Source organism: Schistocerca piceifrons, chromosome 11 (genome assembly GCF_021461385.2).
Source record: "Schistocerca piceifrons isolate TAMUIC-IGC-003096 chromosome 11, iqSchPice1.1, whole genome shotgun sequence".
Taxonomy (NCBI): Eukaryota; Metazoa; Arthropoda; class Insecta; order Orthoptera; family Acrididae; genus Schistocerca; species Schistocerca piceifrons.
The window spans coordinates 147,085,089-147,106,106 of record NC_060148.1 but is presented as its reverse complement, the minus strand read 5'-3'; the positions used below and the strand labels follow the sequence as shown (position 1 = coordinate 147,106,106).

At 40.7% G+C, this 21,018-nt stretch overlaps 1 protein-coding gene across 2 annotated transcripts in view; it reads left to right on the top strand.

Moving 5' to 3' along the window:
• The window catches only part of LOC124720371 (probable citrate synthase 2, mitochondrial), a 234,300-nt gene extending 213,556 nt beyond the window's left edge, over positions 1–20,744 (top strand). For both annotated transcript variants that reach the window (XM_047245699.1, XM_047245698.1), the window contains exons 7-9: positions 1,709–1,912; positions 6,580–6,684; positions 18,583–20,744. In XM_047245699.1, the coding sequence (XP_047101655.1) occupies positions 1,709–1,912; positions 6,580–6,684; positions 18,583–18,759 (486 nt within the window). In that variant the 3' untranslated portion in view covers positions 18,760–20,744. The remainder of the gene's footprint in view (positions 1–1,708; positions 1,913–6,579; positions 6,685–18,582) is intronic.
• The last annotated feature ends 274 nt before the right edge of the window (positions 20,745–21,018 follow it).

Here is a 21,018-nt window from a genome sequence, read left to right as displayed (position 1 = left end):
CACTGATGGCTCTAAATCTGCTGATCGTGTTGGGTATGCCTTCACGTCCTCTGTTGGAACGGAAAGTCATCTGCTGCCACCTACATGTGGGGTATTTACTGCGGAATTGATGGCAATTTCCCAGGCCCTTACCTTTATTAAACAGTCCCAATACAACCGCGTTTTGTTATGCACGGACTCGATGAGTGGCCTTCTTGCTATTGATCGGTGTTTTTCGCGCCATCCCTTGGTCTCTGCTACCCGTGACCACCTCGCTGATATTCACCATGCTGCTTGTTCTATTGACTTCCTTTGGGTCCCTGGCCATGTGGGTATCCCGGGTAATGAGCTCGCTGATCGTTTGGCTGGGGGAGCAGTTACTTACCCCCCCCCCCCCCCCCCCCCCCCCCCCCCCCCCGTTTTCTGTAGCCCCTCCTGCAGTGGATTTACAGCTTCACATCAAATCCCACTTCGCACACTCATGGGCCAATTCCTGGGATTCTACTCCCCTGTCTAATAAATTTCGTGCAATTAAGGTGACACCAGGCCCGTGGCGTTCTTCCTTTCGCATCTCCCGAAAGGACTCGACCACACTGTGTCGTCTCCGCATTGGCCATCCTTGGCTGACCCATGGTTTTCTTTTGCGTGATGAGCCACCCCCACTATGTGGTTGTGGAGCCTTCCAGTCAGTAGCCCACATTTTGGTTGAATGCCCCCTTCTTTTGGCTCTGCGTGCTAAGTACAGGCTCCCCCACACTTTACCTTTGATGTTGGCTGACGATTCCCGGATGGTCTCTCTGGTTCTCGGTTTCCTCCGGGAGAGTGGTTTTTATTCTCAGTTTTAAGGTTTTTAATCTCGCTCTGGTGTTGGGGCGTGGTGGTGAGTGTTTGGGTGTCTCTCACTGTAAGCAGTGTTTGGAGATTCCTGATTCACCTCCCTGACCGAATTCCTCTTTTCTTCCCCTTTTACTCTGTTTTACCCTTTTTTTTTAAGGCTTGGTTAGTCTTTCTATTCCCATACGTACTTTCTACATTATAGCAGTTGTACCTTTTAAGTCACGGGTGGTCTTGCCTATGCTGCTTCAGCATAGTGTTGGGTTCGTTCTCTTGCCGACTTCCCTCATTTTGTTTTTTACCAATGACGACATGACTGCCTTTTTACGTTTTTTCCCTTTTTCCCTTTTTCCGTTTTATTGTTATGACTTTACTGAGTTGTCCCATTAGCGGAATGGCGCATATTTGAAACAAGGGACTGATGACTTTGCTGTTTGGTCCCTTAAACCTCAACCAACCAACCAACCAGGAAGACTGGGTTAACTTATGCTACGTAACGATAACATCCACGTGCATACATACAGGAGTTGGGTTGGGAAATCATTCCACACTCACCTTATTCTGTTGAACAAATTTCAAATAACTTCCTTTCCAGATGAAAATGCGCTCCAAACTAGGCTCGACGAGTTCTTCACTTAAAAACTACACAATTTCTAGACTTGGAATTGAAAAGTTACCTTTGTGTTAGCAGATTGTTGTAAATAGTGAAGAATATATTATTGATGACTAAAGTCTGAGTTATGTGTATTTGTTGTTTCATAAACTTACAGCAAAATACTGTTCACCAACCTATTATTTATAGCCCAGTGCTGTGTTTTACACCTATTATGTAGTAGTGGCCAGTTTTTGGGACATGGGAGTAGTTTTACTCAGTGTGTCCGTGCCTCGTCAACAGGTGCTGATCTTCCTGAAGAAGGTGCAGGCAGCGCTGGGCGACAACCCGTCGGACGACAAGCTGAAGGAGTTCATCTGGCAGACACTGAAGTCGGGCCAGGTGGTGCCCGGCTACGGCCACGCGGTGCTGCGCAAGACAGATCCGCGCTACACCTGCCAGAGGGAGTTCGCCATGAAGCACTTGCCCGATGACCCGATGTTCAAGGTAACCTGCCACATACGAATATTGCGTTCACTTGCTTTGGTGTATTTGAAAGTATAAAGGAATATGTGGGCTTTCTCGGCAAATTTCATTTGTGAAATATTCTCGGATTATCCGCAGAGTTCTGTGTACTGATGTTTTGACAAGTTTCCTGCTAGTCACCTTCAGCTACAGTTGTGGGTTTGTATCCAGTTCGTTCCTTTATAGGTGCCGATCGCAGACACTTCGCTGAAGGTAAAACGTGCAGGAAGTCCTGTGCCACCTTAACAGCACATACTATGAAATTAGGAAAATGGGAAGTGACATTATGATAGAGAGCCCTGTTGGCAAGTATGCTTTTAAGTAGGTGGTCATATTGTTAGACTCGTCCGTATATAACACCACACCAGCCGAGCAAGATGAAGAAAGAGAATTCAGATGAAGAAATGAAGCACCTGGCATTCCTTCCATGTGCAGCGCTGCCTACAGCCGAGACTGCCGTGATAATGGAGAAACACAAAATAGAAATCGTGTCCTCCTGTATGGTTAAAATAAAAAAAATGCTTCAGTCAGTCAAAGGGCAACTAGGGTTGGAGGGCACCTGGAATGCACAGAACCAGTTGAGAGTTTTATATTGAAATACGTTATTAAAAGAAGGTAGCATTTTCCACTTTTTCTACATTAATTTTACTTGTTCACTACTAGATTTAGCCTTCCAGACCATTCCAAAGCAATTTTATGGTTCTGCAACAGAAAACTGTGCCTTACATGTTGAAATGACAGCAGCTTTAAGCCTTTAACTGCTCTGGGCGTGTTAAAGCGCGCGTCTTCGTACCTGTCCCTGCTTGCTCTGAACGTGTTGATGCGCGCCACCAGTCCTACCTGATATTCTGAACTTGTCTACGCATAGACACGTCTACTTGTCTATGTGTAGACATGTTCAGAGTACCACGTAGGAGGACTGGTGGCATGCGTCAACACATTCAGAGCACGCAGGGACAGGTACGAAGACGCGCGCTTTAACACGTCCAGAGCAGTTAAAGGGTTAAGGAATAGACCGGGGTTAAAAGGTTTTAGCCTAATGTTTTTTAGTGGTGTAAAATGTTCCTTAGTATCTGTTTTCAAGATTCATTCGTATAAATCATACCAAAAACATTCAGTCACATAAATCGTGCCATAAATGTTAATTCAATTGAATTCAATTCAGTTCATTTCAATTTTTATTATCACATAACATGCCTTATACAATCAAAGATTGTGACATAGGTGACTTGTCAGTTTTACACACTATATAATAATACGAAAAATAGACAATAAACTAATAATATATAAGGTGTAACATCTCCAAAGAGGTATTTTAACTATAATTATAATGCATTGTTCCCATTCACGAAATCTTCTAAACTGTGGTAACATTTATCTTTCAGATATTTTTCCAGGTCTCTTTTGGTACCTTTTACATTTAGGTCATCCATATCTTTCCATATTTTATTTACAAATTTCATACCCATGTAGTAAGGGGTTTTTTTATATGATTTTAGATGGTGGATAGGTAACATGTAGCTCGTTCTATATCTAGTATCATATTGATGAAAGAAGTAGTTGCCCTCTAAAAGTTGTGGGTTTCTTTTCATGAAAGTGAGAGTTTTATAGACGTATATGCTTGGGATGCTCATTAGATCTAGTTTTACAAATAAAGGTTTACAATGTTGCTTTGGTTTTGCTCCCACCATTGCTCGGATGGTTCTTTTTTGCAGTCTAAAAGCTCTAAGTAATTTTCCCCCCCCCCCTCCAGAACCCAGAAAATTATACTATACCTAATGACTGAAACAAAATATGCATTAGATACAGTTTTTCTTACAGCTAAATCGGTAATACTATAAAAGGTATTCATAATATATACAAGGCTATTCAAGTCAACCCAGTATGTTGTCCACATGGTGACTCCATAACAGGTTTTTATTGACTAATACACCAAGGAATTTGACACAGTCTGCAGTCTCTAATTTTTTGTCCATATACCTTATTTCACTTATAGACTGTGCAGGTTGTTTTGTGGTGAAATGAACAATTTCTGTTTTTGTAAAATTCAATGTCAAGTTATTGTTTTTGACCCATGCCTCCACTTCCCCAAATGTTTGTTCAATATGGCGAATTAGGTCTACCTCATTTTTACAACAGACTACAGCTGTTGAGTCAACTGCATAGAGGATAGTATCAGACTGGACCTGACATGGCATATCATTAATTAATACAGAAAAAGTAGTGGCCCTAATATTGAACCTTGTGGAACACCTAATTGTGTTTCCAGCCAGAGAGAAATTTCTTGCCGTTGATGTTAGTAAGTACTCTTTGTTTTCTGTTCGCCAAGTATGATGACATCCAGCTAAGACATTTGCCTTGAAAACCATAGTGTGCCAATTTTTGGAGAAGCAGGCCATGATTTACTGTGTCGAAGGCTTTGGACAGGTCACAAAAGATGCCCGACACACACATTCTGTCATCAAGACATCTGCTGACTTTTGTGACTAATTCATTTATCGCATGGATTGTGCTGCGGCCTTTTCTGAAACCATATTGGTTACCTAAGATAATGCTGTTAGATGAATTGTGATTTTCGATCTGATCACATGCAGCTCTTTCAAATGTTTTTGAGAAAATTGGTAACAGTGAGATTGGCCTATAGTTGCCCAATTCATCGTGTTTGTCTTTTTTATGTATGGGCCGAACTTCTACATACTTTAATCAAGCTGGGAAAAATTCCCTAGATTGGTTGATCGTGAAAGAGAGTGGATATGCAATACTGTGACGTACTATTTTTATTATTTCAGTGGTGATCTCATCCCACCCTGCAGATTTTGAATTTTTTAGGGACATTATGATTTTTGATGACATCAGAGCTGGAAACATGAGAGAACTTAAAACATGGGCAATTGCTGTCTGTCATATTGGGCTTTGTTTTTGGTGGTGAACAGTCACCAAATTTGTTACAGTTTATGAAAAAGTCATTGAATGATTCACAAATGGCACTGGGTCCTGTAACAGCTTTACCATTTATCACTATTTTAGAAGGGCATTTTCTCACTGCCAACTTCGCTTCCTATAACAAACCAAACAGCTTTTGATTTGTTTTTTGCATTTGAAATGAAGTTATTATTCGCAGTACGTTTTGCTAATTTAACTATTTTGTGGAATGGTTTTTTTCATACTTAAGAAATTGAGGGCTTCGATTTAGTTTTGCCTCCATATGCAGTTTCCTCTTAGTAGCACTAGACACTCGTAATTCCTTTTGTTACCCAGGATCTAAATTTTTGGGACCTGGTCCTCACTGTTATAAATGGAAAGCATTCATTGAATATAGCCAAGAATTCAATTAGAGAGTTATTGTAATTGTCACTTGTGGAAGTGTGTTTGCTGACTGTACACTTGGTTTGGCTCAGTGTTTTGCAAAATACTTCCACATTTTCTTGACTGAAATTCCTACATCATTTTGTTGTGCCGACTGAATTTTGCTTCGGTAGGGATACAAATAGCGCTTTATGGTCTGATACTCCTAAATCTAGAAGAAACTTCCCTTTTACGTGATAATTATAACTACTACAATATAAAATTCGTCATCAGTCCTTACATCTATGTTGAAGTCAGCACATATAACCACTTTCTTGTACAGTTTCTCACTTCTTAATTTATGTATCAATGTGTCAAACTTGCCTAAAAACACAGAGCTTATATGGTACCCAGGGGTGCGATACATGCTGATAATTATTATGTTGATAATTATTATGCTGATAATTAATATGTTATACTCTTTAAGTTCTATACAACAACTTTCAAATGTACCTTCTTCATTCAGATGGCTAAAATTCTGTCTGATATCATAGTCTACCGTGGAATGAACTAGTATGCAAGAGCTTCCATACCCATTGGTCCTACAAAAGCTGGTAGCCAGTTTATAACCTGTAAGTTTATTCAGGAGACTGATATTTTCAGATTTTAGCAAATGTTCATTAAGGCATATTACTTTCACAGATTGTTTCACACTTTCTAGCATAATTTCTATATCATAAAGCTTCCTGATCATACCTTCAGACAGCAGTCTGATGTTTAAGTGCATAATGAAATTACTATTGCATATATTATTAGGTAGAGGGTCTTTAAAACTAATTTGACTATTAAAAAATACATTAAAACTCCAATTAACTGGATGGGGGTCTGGTGCATAAAAGCTCTGAAATGTAATGCTGTAACAGTTAATGATGGAATAGGGGTCCTGTTAGTTTCAGATAGTATCACAGAGGGCATTAGTATCAAGTACTATTCTAAACAAGGTTTTTCTTTTTTAAACATGAATTGTTTATGGTAAACAGTCTGAAAACACGTGCTTGTCTAGTGGTGGTAGACTTGTCATTTTACTTGTTCGCTATTAGAAGTAAAACGTGAGTGCTTGAAAAATGCATTCATACATGACTACAGATAGAAAAGGTTTGAAAAGTTATTCCAATTATGCAAGAAGTAGTTAAAAGTTTGTTCACTTTCAGTATTATCAACACTAGCTCATGTGGATGCCTGCAGTTAAGAACTGCCCTGCTAGATGTCCTCTGGTCCGTTAATGGTACCAACTTCATCTGTGTAAATAGCTCTATCAACTAGCATTTGACTGTCTGATAATGTTGGCTGTCGGTCTGTTTCAGTTGGTGGCCCAGGTGTATAAGGTGGTTCCCCCCATCCTGATGGAGACCGGCAAGGTGAAGAACCCGTGGCCAAATGTGGATGCCCACTCTGGCATCCTCCTGCAGGTATGTGCAAGGCAGTTGTAAGTGAATACAGTGGCTCAGAGCTTTAGGCTTTCAGAAATTTGATGACCTAAGATGTTGCTGTAAAATCTCTCTCTCTCTCTCTCTCTCTCTCTCTCTCTCTCTCTCTCTCTCTCTCTCTCTCTCTCTCCCCCCCCCCCCACCCCCCCACCCCCGCCCCCCCCCCCCCTCTCCATGCACTATAGACACACACAGATCATCAGGTTGGTCCACATATACAGGGTGTTACCAAAAGGTACGGCCAAACTTTCAGGAAGCATTCCTCACACACAAAGAAAGAAAATATGTTATGCGGACATGTGTCCGGAAACGCTTACTTTCCATGTTACAGCTCATTTTATTACTTTTCTTCAAATCACATTAATCATGGAATGGAAACACACAGCAACAGAACGTACCACCGTGACCTCAAACAGTTTGTTACAGGAAATGTTGAAAATGTCCTCCGTTAGCGAGGATACGTGCATCCACCCTCAGTCGCATGGAATCCCTGATGCTCTGATGCAGCTCTGGAGAATGGCGTATTGTATCACAGCCGTCCACAATACGAGCACGAAGAGTCTCTACATTTGGTACCGGGTTTGTGTAGACAAGAGCTTTCAAATGCCCCCATAAATGAGTCAAGAGGGTTGAGGTCAGGAGAGCGTGGAGGCCACGGAATTGGTCCGCCTCTACCAATCGGTCGGTAACCGAATTTGTTGTTGAGAAGCGTACGAACACTTCGAATGAAATGTGCGGGAGCTCCATCGAGCATGAACCACGTGTTGTCATACTTGTAAAGGCACATGTTCTAGCAGCACAGGTAGAGTATCCCGTGTGAAATCATGACAACTTGCTCCATTGAGCATAGGTGGAAGAACAAACTAAAATGAGCTCTAACATGGAAATTAAGCGTTTCCGGACACATGTCCACATAACATCTTTTCTTTATTTGTGTGTGAGGAATGTTTCCTGAAAGTTTGGCCGTACCTTTTTGTAACACCCAGTATTGGCAGTCTTCAGACTCCGTGCGACCCCCCCGCCCCCCCCCCAAAATCTCATGACCGGTTTTATGTGGACCACCACTTCCTTTCCTGCCGACCTCATCTCTGAGTAGCAGTTATACCCTATGCCATCAGTTACTTATTTAGTGTATATTGCAGTATCTATCTTCCCCTTAAAGTTACTCATTCTACAGCTCCAGGTACCATAAGTTATTCACTGATACATTAACAAATACCTTACCGTCGTGTCCTCCTCCACCACATAAATGGTGGAAACCACTTTCTCTACTTGCTGCATGAATGCTTTGATCTTTTCTGATTTTATCACAGTGTGAATGACTTCCATACAATGCTGTGCTCCAAATGTGTGTTCTTAAAGGTTTCTTCCCCCAGTCAGCGCCCGTACTAGCAGACATTTTGGCGAGTAATGCCCTCTTTACATATGCTGGTATGCTTTTTATGTCCTCATTGCTTCATCCTCTTATATTTTGCTTCCAAGCTGTCAGAATTATTTCTTCATAATGTACTGTGTGTTCCCCAATTTTGATAAGTTTATTACTCATCTCATTTCCTCGACTCCTCATTGTCTCTTTGTTCGGTTTATTTTGTATCTGTTGAGTGTGCTCATTAAAGTGTTCATTCCATTCAACAGATATTGCAATTTTCCTCACTTTCACTGAAGATGGCACTGTCATCATTGAATCTTACCATTGAGGCTTATCATGAAATTTTAATTGTGCTCAGTATTCTTAATTTTTGTTGCTTCTTTGCACAAATAGTGTGATCCACAATTGCATACCAAACAGAACAGGCGGCAGTTGGAGAAAACAAAACAATGTCATTGCTGACTGCAAATGAAAAAGTGAATGAAAATGCATGTTTGATGTAAATTACACAACCTGGTGTCACTATGGGGAATTCTTTTGTACCTCCATAGTGAAGGATTTTCTAACCCTTGTTTGTATGAAGCTCTTGTAATGTTTTTATGTAAAAGTAAATTCCTAGAGTTTGTGAAACATAATTTTATACCCTTGTACTAAATATTTTGGTTCTCGAAGATGTGCTCAGAGTTGCAGTTCTTATTATTTAATCGTTTCCTCAGTTGAGTTTTTCTTGTACATCTCATTGTACATGGTACCCTACTATGAAGAAAAACTGTAAACTAAGGTTGCTCCCTTTCTGAATGTGGGGCACCACAGTGATCTGGTTTTTGTCTTTTCCTGAGTCCAGCAATAACAAGTGACGCAGTATAGCCTTTAAAAGGGCGTTGGAACCTTAATTACATTACAGCAATGCGGACAAAGTTGCATCCTGGAGTAACACTTGAAAAGCTGGAATTAGCCCATAAAAGATGAGACCTCTGTACTAGAGGGAAGGGCAGGGGAGGAACAGTTGAGATTCCCATGTTGATATTTTCTTTCTTTCTTTCTTTCGCATACATACTGGCTGTTGCCTAATCAGAGCATTTGCCTTAAACGATTATTAAAAACCCACAAAGCTGGAGTGGGTTTAACTAGACAATAACTACGATCCTGTTCTTACCCAAAGTTCCCAGTGATTCGTGCAATATGCGTCAACAGTTCTCAGTAGCACAGCTCCCACAGAACTTTATTCGAATGAAGTCTAGTTTACCATAATAGAATATGTGACAGTCCCTTATATTTGTCTTTTCACTCAAGTATTTTTGCCAAGTGTATTTTCTCCAGGTGCAGTATGTACTGTATGGGAAATGGGTGAGTCAATATTTGGAAAAATTGGAGACGAGAGAAATCATCCTTAAGCACGAATTTATTCTAACCAACATTCAGTAAAATATTCACTTCATTCCACCATCCAATTCATTTACATCTACATACATACTCCGCAACCCACCATATGGTGCATGGCAGAGGGTACCTCTTACCACAACTAGCATCTTCTCTCCCTGTTCCATTCCCAAACAGACAGAGGGAAAAGTGACTGCCTATATGCCTCTGTACGAGCCCTAATCTCTCTTATCTTTGTGGTGTTTCTGCGAAATGCAAGTTGGCGGCAGTAATTTGGCGGCAGTAAAATTGTACTGCAGTCAGCCTCAAATGCTGGTTCTCTAAATTTCCTCAGTAGCGATTCACGAAAAGAACGCCTCCTTTCATCTAGACGCCCACCCGAGTTCCTGAAGCATTTTCGTAACACTCGCGTGATGGTCAAACCTACCAGTAACAAATCGAGCAGCCCGCCTCTGAATTGCTTCTATGTCCTCCCTCAATCCGACCTGATACGGATCCCAAACGCTCGAGCAGTACTGAAGAATAGGTCGTATTAGTGTTTCATAAGTGGTCATCCTTAAGAGATGAACCACATCTTCCCAAAAGTCTACCAATGAACTGAAGACGACTATCTGCCTTGCCCACGACTGCCTTTACATGCTTGTCCCACTTCATATCACTCAGCAATGTTACGCCCAAATATTTAATCGACGTGACTGTGTCAAGCGCTATACTACTAATGGAGTATTCAAACATTACGGGATTCTTTTTCCTATTCATCTGTATTAATTTATATCTATCTATATTTAGAGTTAGCTGCCATTCTTTGCACCAATCACAGATCCTGTCCAAGTCATCTCGTATCCTCCTACAGTCACTTGACGACGACACCTTCCTGTACACCACAGCATCATCAGCAAACAGCTGCACATTGCTATCCACCCTATCCAAAAGATCGTTTATGTAGATAGAAAACAATAGCAGACCTACCACACTTCCCTAGGGCACTCCAGATGATACCATCACATCTGATGAACACTCACCATCAGATCCTAGTTCAAGCATTTAACCTAGAAATGCATCTTTCTTCTGATAAAACACCTTTCCTTGGCGGCGGCGTCATAGTCACAAATGTAATTTTCACAATGAAAATTTCCTGATTACAAAAGAAGTAACAAGTTGCAGAATATTCTCAAACCATCATCAGTTGTGTGGCGGTGTGATCTACGTATGCTTTTCACATTATTACATGTCCATGGCCATGTTTGGTTCTAATGTAATTTAACATACAAATATAGAGTAAAAATTTATGTCGAGGTTTATTGACAGTGTTGTGAAAAGGATTGATTGCTACTCAGCTTTGAGTGGAGATGCTGAGCTGCAGACGGGCACAATGAAAAGACTGCTAGGCAGTTAAGCTTTTAGCCCAAATGGTTTCTTGTGCATTAGACAACATGTCGACAGGGTCTGCCTTTGGCTGCTGGTCATGTGAGTGTGAGGTGCATTTGTGTGAATAAGTCTACATTGTCTAATGCAGAAGGCCTTTTGGCCGAAAGCTTAATTGGTTAGCAGTTCATTTTGTTCTACTTATCTGGGACTCATCTCCACTATATGGTGAGTAGCAGTCTATACTTTGCATAATATTGCCATTATTCCATCCTTTTATTGGTAGTGTTGTATATTAAATGACTGATAGTGGAACATTATTCTGTCTCATTAAAATTATTTTCTCCTCCTCCTCCTCCTCCTCCTCTCGTTGACATTTTAAAATATATGTTAGGTTTTAACGTTTCCTAAATAGCTAACCTTTAAGGTTTGTTGGTGACAGAGGCAGCAAACAACTTCAAAAGATCCGTTCTACAGAGTAGGAAGTGTCTTCAAAAAAGGCTAGGAAATGAATCTCAGCAAAAGTAAAACAAGGAGGGAGTGTATAGTCTGCAAAATGAGTGATTAGTATTGACACTTAAGCCAGGCAGACGGCAATGTTGCCGTACGTGGCTTACGGCACTCCACGCCCGGTCTCTACTCGGACAGGTTCTCTAGCAGCAGAAACAAAAGTGTTGACAACATGCAGGTCGTATTTGTACGGATCAATTTATTTACAGTTCCTACTTGTAATATGTTATCTCAAATTGAAGAGTCGTCGTTTAGTATCTAATATGGTGACGTATCATAAAGTTATGTCGGACTTCACAATATAAATGGAAAAGATTTCGTCATATTGTTTAACATTTGCAGTTTTTGTTTCTGCTGTTAAATATGAACAATATTAATTAGTTCTACAACAAAAGAGAGAATAATGTCATTATATTAACAGTTATAATCTGAAGATGGCACTCGCAATACGATGATAAAACGAGTGTGTATTGTAGTCGTGCTAATGGAGATACTCTAATTATTGTCAGCATCGTAATTCAAATAGTCATCTTCAGCACCATCTATCCCAGTCGTATAATTAAATTTTGTACATGTTCTTCCACAACAGCCTTCATTTTTAGCTGCCTCTTTGATGACACAGTACTGTTCACAATTTTTGTCAGTGTCTCACTTGTCATTCGATTGATAACTGCTACAAGAAGATTCTCAACTTCAGAGATCGTAACTTTTTTATTCTTGGCAACAATGTAGCTTGTTGTTTGGTCCTACACCCCTTCAATGGTGTCAAAGTTATAAAGTTTGGAGGATGCTGAACAAATTTGTGCACATACCTTCAAGCAAAAAACACCAGTTACACATCCAAAGTTGTGGTTTCTTTTGCACCACAATTCTGCCTCCTTTAAATCTGCTCTGAAATCGGCTTTCCATTGTTTCAGCTACTGAATATCATCTCGGTTTTTCTTTAGCAAAGTTAGTGTCCTGTCATGAGCAACGGAATGGTAAGGGGGACTGTCCACGATAACTGACGAACTTGTCAGATTCGTCACAAGCAATAGTTCGAACCGTTTTCAAAAAACCACACCGATCGTCTCTCGATAGTAATTGCCTGTCTTTTTTAATGAAAAACCGACAAGCAGTTTGGCTAGCGTTAACTCACATTTCATCTATCCACACTGTATTTTTGTCTCTCTCACCCACAATTCTGTGCAGAAATGTGCACTGCCGTCCAACTAAATCTGTTAATTCCATCAATATTTTGCGTCCATTAAACACTGAATGGTTGAAACTTAAGTCTGTTGGCACTGTACATAATGGAAAATTTGCTTCCTTTAAAAAAAAAATTGTTTCTGAAGTGACAAAATTAATTTAGATAGTGGGATGTTGCCTTCTCTTATAATAGCCATGTAAATGGAAATTGTCCAAAGCTGCCACTTCATTCCTGGTGTGTGCAGCCTTTCGAGCCGCTCTGGCAACAGTCTATGCTGTACTGTTCTTTCTCTATTGTTACAACTTGAGCAACAGGAAATAAGGGCATCCCCCCCCCCCCCCCCCCCGCCCCCCTCCCCAGTCATCCGTCACCGAACACACAAATTCGTGGTTCAGCTGTGTAGGTAGCATACTTTCCTTCATCCGTTTTACTTCACTTGTTCAACTGGCATTACTCATTGCACTGGATGTGGTACAAAAAGAAACAGAAGCAAATAAACATTATAGAAAAAAAAAACTACAAACTGAACTATTAACACAAATGACGGCACCGGTTGCACGTGAGGCACTCACTGGTACGTTCTTGACATGCCCAGAGTGGCAGTGTGACTCCTGCTATCAGCTAGAGCAGGGCCGCACAAGGTGCATGCACCGGTGCATCGCAGAGTGCAGAACACGGCTGCGCTATGTTGTTGACGGTGCAAGACCCCCCACTCCTCGGCTTTGCGCAACAGCGCTGCCTCTCACTTCCTTAGCTTGTGTCTCTCGCGCCGCCTGTCTCGACCTGTTTCAAAGCTTTTACCCTGTTGTTTTTGTCATTGCCAAATACTAATGTACATTAGGTGGAGAGCTCAGTTTGGTGTACCGGTACAAAAGAGATTCGTATAATAACTGTAATGGTAACAATTTTAAATTTGGTTTCAACACAAATGTATCTTCCTATGTGCTCTTTATTTTATTTGCAATTATGCTACTAAGATCTGGAACGAGAGATTGGCTGACAGCAATTCCGAGAGAATTTTTCAAATTACAATTAGAAATACTCGCACGCAATCTAGTTTTTGTATGAGACAAAACAGAAAAAAACCTTTCACATACACAAGTGGAACCAAACATAGAAATAATCTTCGCCGCTTCCCTGTGTAACTTAGGAAATTCTTCCTTCCGCAAATTCTGGTAGAATTGGAGCAAACCTTTTGTATTGTAAAACACATCCTTTCGGTGAACATCGCTTTGCAAATCAATTAGTTCGAAATGTAAATCTGAAGGCGCACTTTCAATATCCGTCAAAAAAGGTTTCACAAAAACATTGAGAATTGGCTGCAGGTAGGTAATTTCCTGAAACAGTAACAAAGCCAATGTTAATAAATGAAAGTAATGTAAGCCGTTGTTTCGACGTACTAAAATGCGATAGATTTTAATAAATATGTAATCTGTACAATTGGTTTTAATGTAATGTTACACTTGCCTATGTAACGCAATCTCCTTTATTTAGCTGTATGTCGTATATCGGCACATTACCTGGAATTGGTCGTTAAACGCATTTTCGAGGGATTGTAGCACCTCGACGTAGTTTTCAAAGTGCGCTCCTTCCTGCACAGATGCTGTCAAACAAAAACATAGTACCGTTTTGATTAGAGTGGTTATAAAAATCAGGCTGTTTTAATAAAGGTACAATTTATATCTCGCTTACCTAGTTCAGGAAAGTGTTGCGTATTTTTCACTGAAAGGTCGTTTTTGAGGAGCTTCATTTTATACTGGAAAGCGTTTATTTTGCTGATCGTATCGTTGATGAGATTGTTTTCTTTTTGGAGTTTCAGACTTAAATCATTTAAGAGAGCCATAATGTCTGCTAAAAATCTTAAATCAGCTACCCATTCAGGGTCATGAAAAAGTGGCTCCGTATGTCCTTTGCTCTCCAAAAACTGAGCCACAGTGTGGCGTAATTGAAAAATTCGGGAAATTACTTTCCCTTAGCTCAGCCAGCGCACCTCAGCGTGGTAGGGAATATCTGGATACTCCTATTCAAAGGAAATCAAAAATTCTTTGAATTGACGATGAGTGAGTCCGTGAGAACGAATGTAGTTCACGATACACACCACTATCTTCATCACATCTAAGACCGATAACTTTCTCACAAATAGCCTCTTGGTGTGCAAAACAATGAACGGAAGGTAAATTCGGCATGTTACGTTTTTTCCGCAGTAGGCCAATAAACCCTTTTGCTTCACCGCACATTGCTGGTGCCCCGTCTGTGGTTACAGAAAACAGCTTTTTCCAAGGGAGTCCTATTCCTTCAGCTGCCATTTCAACAGCTGCTAAAATATCCGCCCCTGTAACAGTGTCCTTCAACGAAATCGTATCCAGGAGCTCTTCCGTTACATGTATGTCGCCGTCCACGCCACGCAAAAATATTGCTAACTGAGCCGTGTCGTTAATACCCGTGGACTCGTCAAGTGTGATGGAGTACGCTAGGAAGTTTTCAGTTTTGGCTGCCAGTTGTTCGTGCAAATTCTCAGCAATGTCGTTGATTCTCCGATGTATTGTCATTCTGGAAAGTTGTATTCTGCTGTACGCGGGAGCTAATGTGGGATTCATTGTCTCTACTACGTCCAACATAATGTTTTTTTATTAATGGCCCATCCATAAATGGCCTCCCAGCTCTTGCTAAACGTAGAGCAACATTGTAACTAGCTCCGAGAGACCTTTCGCAACACCCCTCATCTTCTTCACCCTAAAGTAGAGAAAAAAAAAGATATGTTACAAATAATTTATGCGAAAACGAAAACTAAGGAATCTTAACAAGTGTTACTTCATTTCGCATGACCTTTAACCAAAATATACATGTTAAAGTACTTGCAACAAACCTCGTTTGTAGATACAGACTTCTCTTCTGCGAGAGTTTGCAACTTCCGTAATTCTTCCTCTCTGGCATGCCCTGTTACATCACTATACTTTTCTGAATGCAATTTGCTGTAGTGACTTTCAGTAGACGATTTTCTGACACATGTAATTAGTGTACCGAAGATTAGACATTTGGCTTTATCGTCACAACGCACAAAAAAGTAGGAGAGTTCCCATTCCGGTTTAAATTGACTTTCGGCAATTTTCCATTTTTTTGGGAGCAGATGGTTCCATTATTCTGGTAATTGTCTTGCGCTTACGTATTTCAATGTTGACTGAGCCGTCTGGCAGCGCATTCGGCAGCGCACAGCATCGTCCTCACATGGCAAGCAGAGTTGAGACGAAGTATGCCGAGTTGAACCAATGCACTGTGCAGGCATTCGCTGCACCTCGCTTTGCACGCGTGCGGTTTTCCATATTTGTGCGGCCCTGAGCTAGAGTGCAGTCCATTGGTGTCCGGATACCTGCAGTCACTAGGCGACGGAATGACACTACTGAGCTGTCAGTACCAAAGCTTCATCTCCCACTCTAGTTAAATTTTGTCTAGGCTTAGAGTAGAACTGAGATGGGAAGCTGTAGCCAGGTTTTCCTATTTGGGCAATGAAACTACTTAGTAGTAGTAGTAGTAGTAGTAGTAGTAGTAGTAGTAGTAGTAGTAGTAAAGAAAATATAAAATGCTGATTTGCATTACTACCAACAAAAACATTCTATAAGTTGATTAAATGGAGGAATTTACTGCTACATCCCTCGTGACGGATCGAGGAATCGTGAACTTGGTAAAGGAAGGAAAGAGGTTTGAAAATTGGAGAGGGAGGTGAAGGCTGGAAAACAGGAAGAAGGCTCAAATGTGGGCTGCCGTAGTCAGGCAGAGATGAAGAGACTTGTGTGGAGAACTCCGTCAAACGAATCTTCAGACTGATATTTAAAAGTGGCATACCAGTGCTCTATGGGGCACTGGCCAACAGCAATGGGGTGGGAGGAGTTGTCAGGGACACAACTACTCTGAGTTTATAAAACACCTTTGAATGAAGTTTAAATCAATTATAAATCATGATTTTACATTTATTTGTATTACTTGCAAGACGTGCAAGCTTTCACATACTTAGTCTTCCCTTGTGCGACTTAACAGCTTGCAGGTTATGCACAGCTGTACATGTTACTTCTCCCTCTTGGCCCTTGTCATGTGACCTGCTTGACATTCATTACTCTCGTACTCAAAAGTTAATAATTGCTGTTGTGTATTTTGTGTGTAGGCCTTTTCATGTTGCGTCGTCTTCACGTCGAGGTAGCAAAGTTCCGAGTGCAGTCTTTCACATACTGCTTTCTTCGAGAACTCTTTATGGGGTGATTCTTTGCCCATTTCTTGTGTATCTCTCGACATAAGACACTGATTTTATACTAAAATATCAATAGAGGTGAAAAACGTCACGGTTGGCTGTTGCTGTGTTGGTCATTGTCAGTAGTACGTTTGTACACATTTACGGAGTGTATCCACTCCGACTTTCTAATTGTCGGAAAGGATGATATCTGGCTTCTCTTCCACCACATTCGTGCTGTGATGTTGGTTTGACTTGGGCATTTAACTGGCTAAAGTGGCACCGTCACTAAAAGAGAAACAGGATGGAGTTCAGTAGGTACATCACATTAGTCAGTTTGAATAGTGCCAACTGTAGTTCTTTCCTCTTTCAAAAGATCAGGTTATTAGTATAACAGTAGTAAACTTGTCAATGGTAATGTTTCTTCCTGATTGTTTCAGGTTACACGTTTCAACCAACTTTCTAACTATATTGTGGCTGCTGTTATAGTTTCTCATAGGCATGCTTTCCAGCATAGGGATCCACTGGGAAGCAGTATTTCATATCTGAATTGCATAATGGGCTCACTTCTGTGACATATTAAAGTCTTCCTACTCTGTAACTGACACTAGGATTATAAAACTCGGGGAGAGGTGTTCCTTATATTGCTGGTGGAAGCAAATTTGTCTATCTTAGAACATCGTCAAAATGCAAGAACTTCCATAAAGAGCCTCAGTCTATGCTATGAAAATGAAGTTCGGCAAATAGGAAAATTTTTGCTGCTAAATATATCACATAAACTTTCCTTGTTCTGTCTATGGACTCCACAGTTCTAAGGAATTCACATTGATGCCAGTGTTTCTTCCCTTTAAAAAGCTACATAATTCTTCATGAAAATCTCTTCAGATGATTCCCAAAGAATGCCTACTCTTTGGTTGGTACAAGTGACAGTAATAACGAAGATTTTCTCAAAGTAAAAGAGAGAAGCTTTACTTAGTGTGTCAGGTTTTATCCCTGGGCTAGTTCATTTTGGAGCTCTAATTATGTTAGGGACAGACATCCTCCTTCGATCCGTGTAAAGCTCAGTCATCCACTTCGTATCTGACAGGGCCACCACTTTCCTGTCAAGATGATCGACGTGCCTTCAGCCTGTGTCGCCTTCTTATTGCTCGAATGTCTATAAAAATATGAAAATGGAGCTGGAGGCCAGCATGCAAACCACTTACATACTGAGGCGGTCATCCTAATGTACTACCAATACCTAACCTGTTCATTTTCATCGGGCTCACTGTTGACAGAAACAACTCGATCTGGAAGTTCCGTGACTAAATCTTCTGCTTCACAGCTTGAACTTCCAGATAGTTCCCTACTATATTGATTGTCGAGAGTTCTCGAGCAAATTTCTTATTTCATCATCTGTCAGTTTCATTTCTTTATACATTCTATCAATGTGCCACGGAAATATGAGCTTCCACGCACTGTACTGTTTACTAGTTACCTGAGAGTGGATGTTGTGCTGCTAGATATTAAAAAATAATAATCACTGTAACTCAACAGTGAATGTAAACCAGAAGCTCTTATTAGTTGTAGTAATAATCATTATAATAAATGTCATGTAGGTATTAAATAAAATAATCAACACAAGGGAATTGTAGCCCAAAACATTGTTGGATCAGTCACTGAACCACCCCCCCCTCCCAGGTGGTATGCAACTGTTAAACCAATGACAATAATCTGGCTGACATACTGAGCTTCAGATTCTCACAGTTCTCATACCAAAGAAACAACAAATTGGAACCCATCACATTGAGACTAGTTTTTTCTTATACTGTAAGAAATGAATGCTTTGAGGACTTATTATGTTTTCAGTATTACGGACTGAAGGAGATGAACTACTACACGGTCCTGTTCGGAGTGTCGCGTGCCCTGGGTGTGATGGCGTCACTCGTCTGGGACCGCATCTTCGGCCTGCCCATCGAGAGGCCCAAGTCGATGTCGACTGACGGCCTCATGAAGATGGTGAAGGGTTCGGCGAAGGCCGCATAGACGCTCGCGAAGCACGCGTCTGTCGAGTGGGGTGGCGTCGGAGATCATGTCCTGCCCGTCGGCCCTGCTAAATCTTTTAGGCGAAACAAAAATGAGAATGAGAGGGAAGTGTGTAGTGTGAGTGCTGACGGTTGATAGTTAATAAGTGTGAATGTCGTCTTGTTTCTACCGAGTGTTTAATGAAAATGTTAGAGTGGCTGTGTGAATGATTGTACGTCTGTGGGAATGAACAAAATTGCATTCGTGATATTTGCAAGTGGGAGGGGAAGCACAGAAATGCAGTCAGTCGTGGAATGTACCGACAGTAGTAGAGAGATTGCCGTAGCGTCGTGTAGCGGAGGTGTAAATTCCCTGCCTTAGATGGAAAGGAAGTAGCAGACAATAATGTAGGCATTCTGGATGTGCACATCTAGGAAGCAGCTCGGCTTAGCTATCTTCGAACTGTAGTACATGTCGGTAATTGACACAGGGTTCCACGCTTTGTTTGCAGCTACAGTGCAGGAATTATTAAATAAGAAAGCAGTTGTGCCGTAGACGGTTTATTTGTAATTGCGTCGAGGCACTACAGAGTTGTAAATTTTCACAATGCCGTCTTCAATTATTCACGGTTTTTGTGTTGCGGTGGATGTTACAGGAGCAAATAGTAGTAAGTTTCCAAACTGCCAGGAGCAGACAGTTCCTCTGAAGGAACAGCCCAAGTACTTAATAGGCGATGCGGTAGTTAAATAGTTGTGACAATTGTCAACCGCGGACTTCTCAGTACCTCGTAGCACTATTTTGTCCCACCTTCAGACGCTGAGCCTATATTTCACCATTACCTTATTAGCGATGTCGGTCGAACCAGTTTCGGCAGCGTAACCGTCGGACATCTTTTGGAGATCTTCTTTCTATAAGAGAAGGATCTGCCTCAAAATTTGAAATGACCGTTGGAGGCAGCTTTTGTGCACACACATAGTTCTGTGATGGCTGCCTCAACTAGAAATTCCATTGCTCGGCTGTGTCTTGTAAAAGGATAGTGTGGTATTGTCTCCAACAAAGCTTACTGTAAATGGAAGGGTGTTTGAGAGTGGGGCAGCATCATTTGTTTATAATCACAAATTAAAATGTAGTGTACCACATACTTAACATGAATTGTGTTGATATAAATTTGTTATGAATTATTGGAGAGTGTTGAGTGGATGTGATTTCAACACAGTCTGGAGATCTGTATCTTAATACATGTATTCTCCATGTCTGTGGAAACAAACTACCTCTCCAAGCTCCTGAAATGAAATGTATGTGAATGAAATGTGTTTCAAATTGGTTGCTCACTTACACACACACACACACACACACACACACACACACACACACACACACACACACCTCCACACCTCTTTAGATGGAAAATTATGTAAAGAAGAAAATGAAATTGCAGTTTTGATGAAAAATGAGATAGTATGTGAGACTTGTTTTACACAAAGTAAGTGTGTGTGGGCCACTAGTAGAAGTAATCTTTGGTAAAGGATAAACACTGCCTTACTGTGCCGAATTTGAAATGCAAAGGCTTAGCGTTTGTAATAAATAGGAAAAAGAAACTGGTCATGATTTTAAGAGAAGATGGTTGCCACAGCACTCGGTATATAACTGTTAGCCACTGCGTGGTGTATATTTTAGTGATCCCTGTAATAGTACTCTTGTTAAAATGCTCATATCTGCTGGTCAGGATTTCTTAGTGATATTGTTGTAATAATATTTATGTATAATTTATTTATTTAATCACCTGTGTATGATCCCTGTGATAATTGTGTTTATCTGAAATTATTAATGAATGGTGGGTTACGGGAGGTGAATGTGCGTGTGAAGCATTATTTCCATTACTGCTTTTTCGGCTTATTTCCATGTCTTAAATCCTTAAGAAATCTTGACAGTGTTGAGTGTGGCAGCAATAGTTGTAAAATTTCTTGTTTGTAAAAATAAATGAACCGACAGTACAATAACTGTTACGTGTGTGTTGATATTTTTCCCTCATGTGCTACATCCCTCCCACAAGATCTTTCAAAAAAATTTCTTACCTAATTGATGGGTTTGTTTACAATAGTGACAAAGTATCACAGCAATCAAAGTTCACTTGTTTCATTATTTGCAATTATTAGTTTATATATAAAAACAAAGATGAGGTGACTTACCGAACGAAAGCGCTGGCAGGTCGATAGACACACACACAAACACAAACATATACACAAAATTCAAGCTTTCACAACAAACTGTTGCCTCATC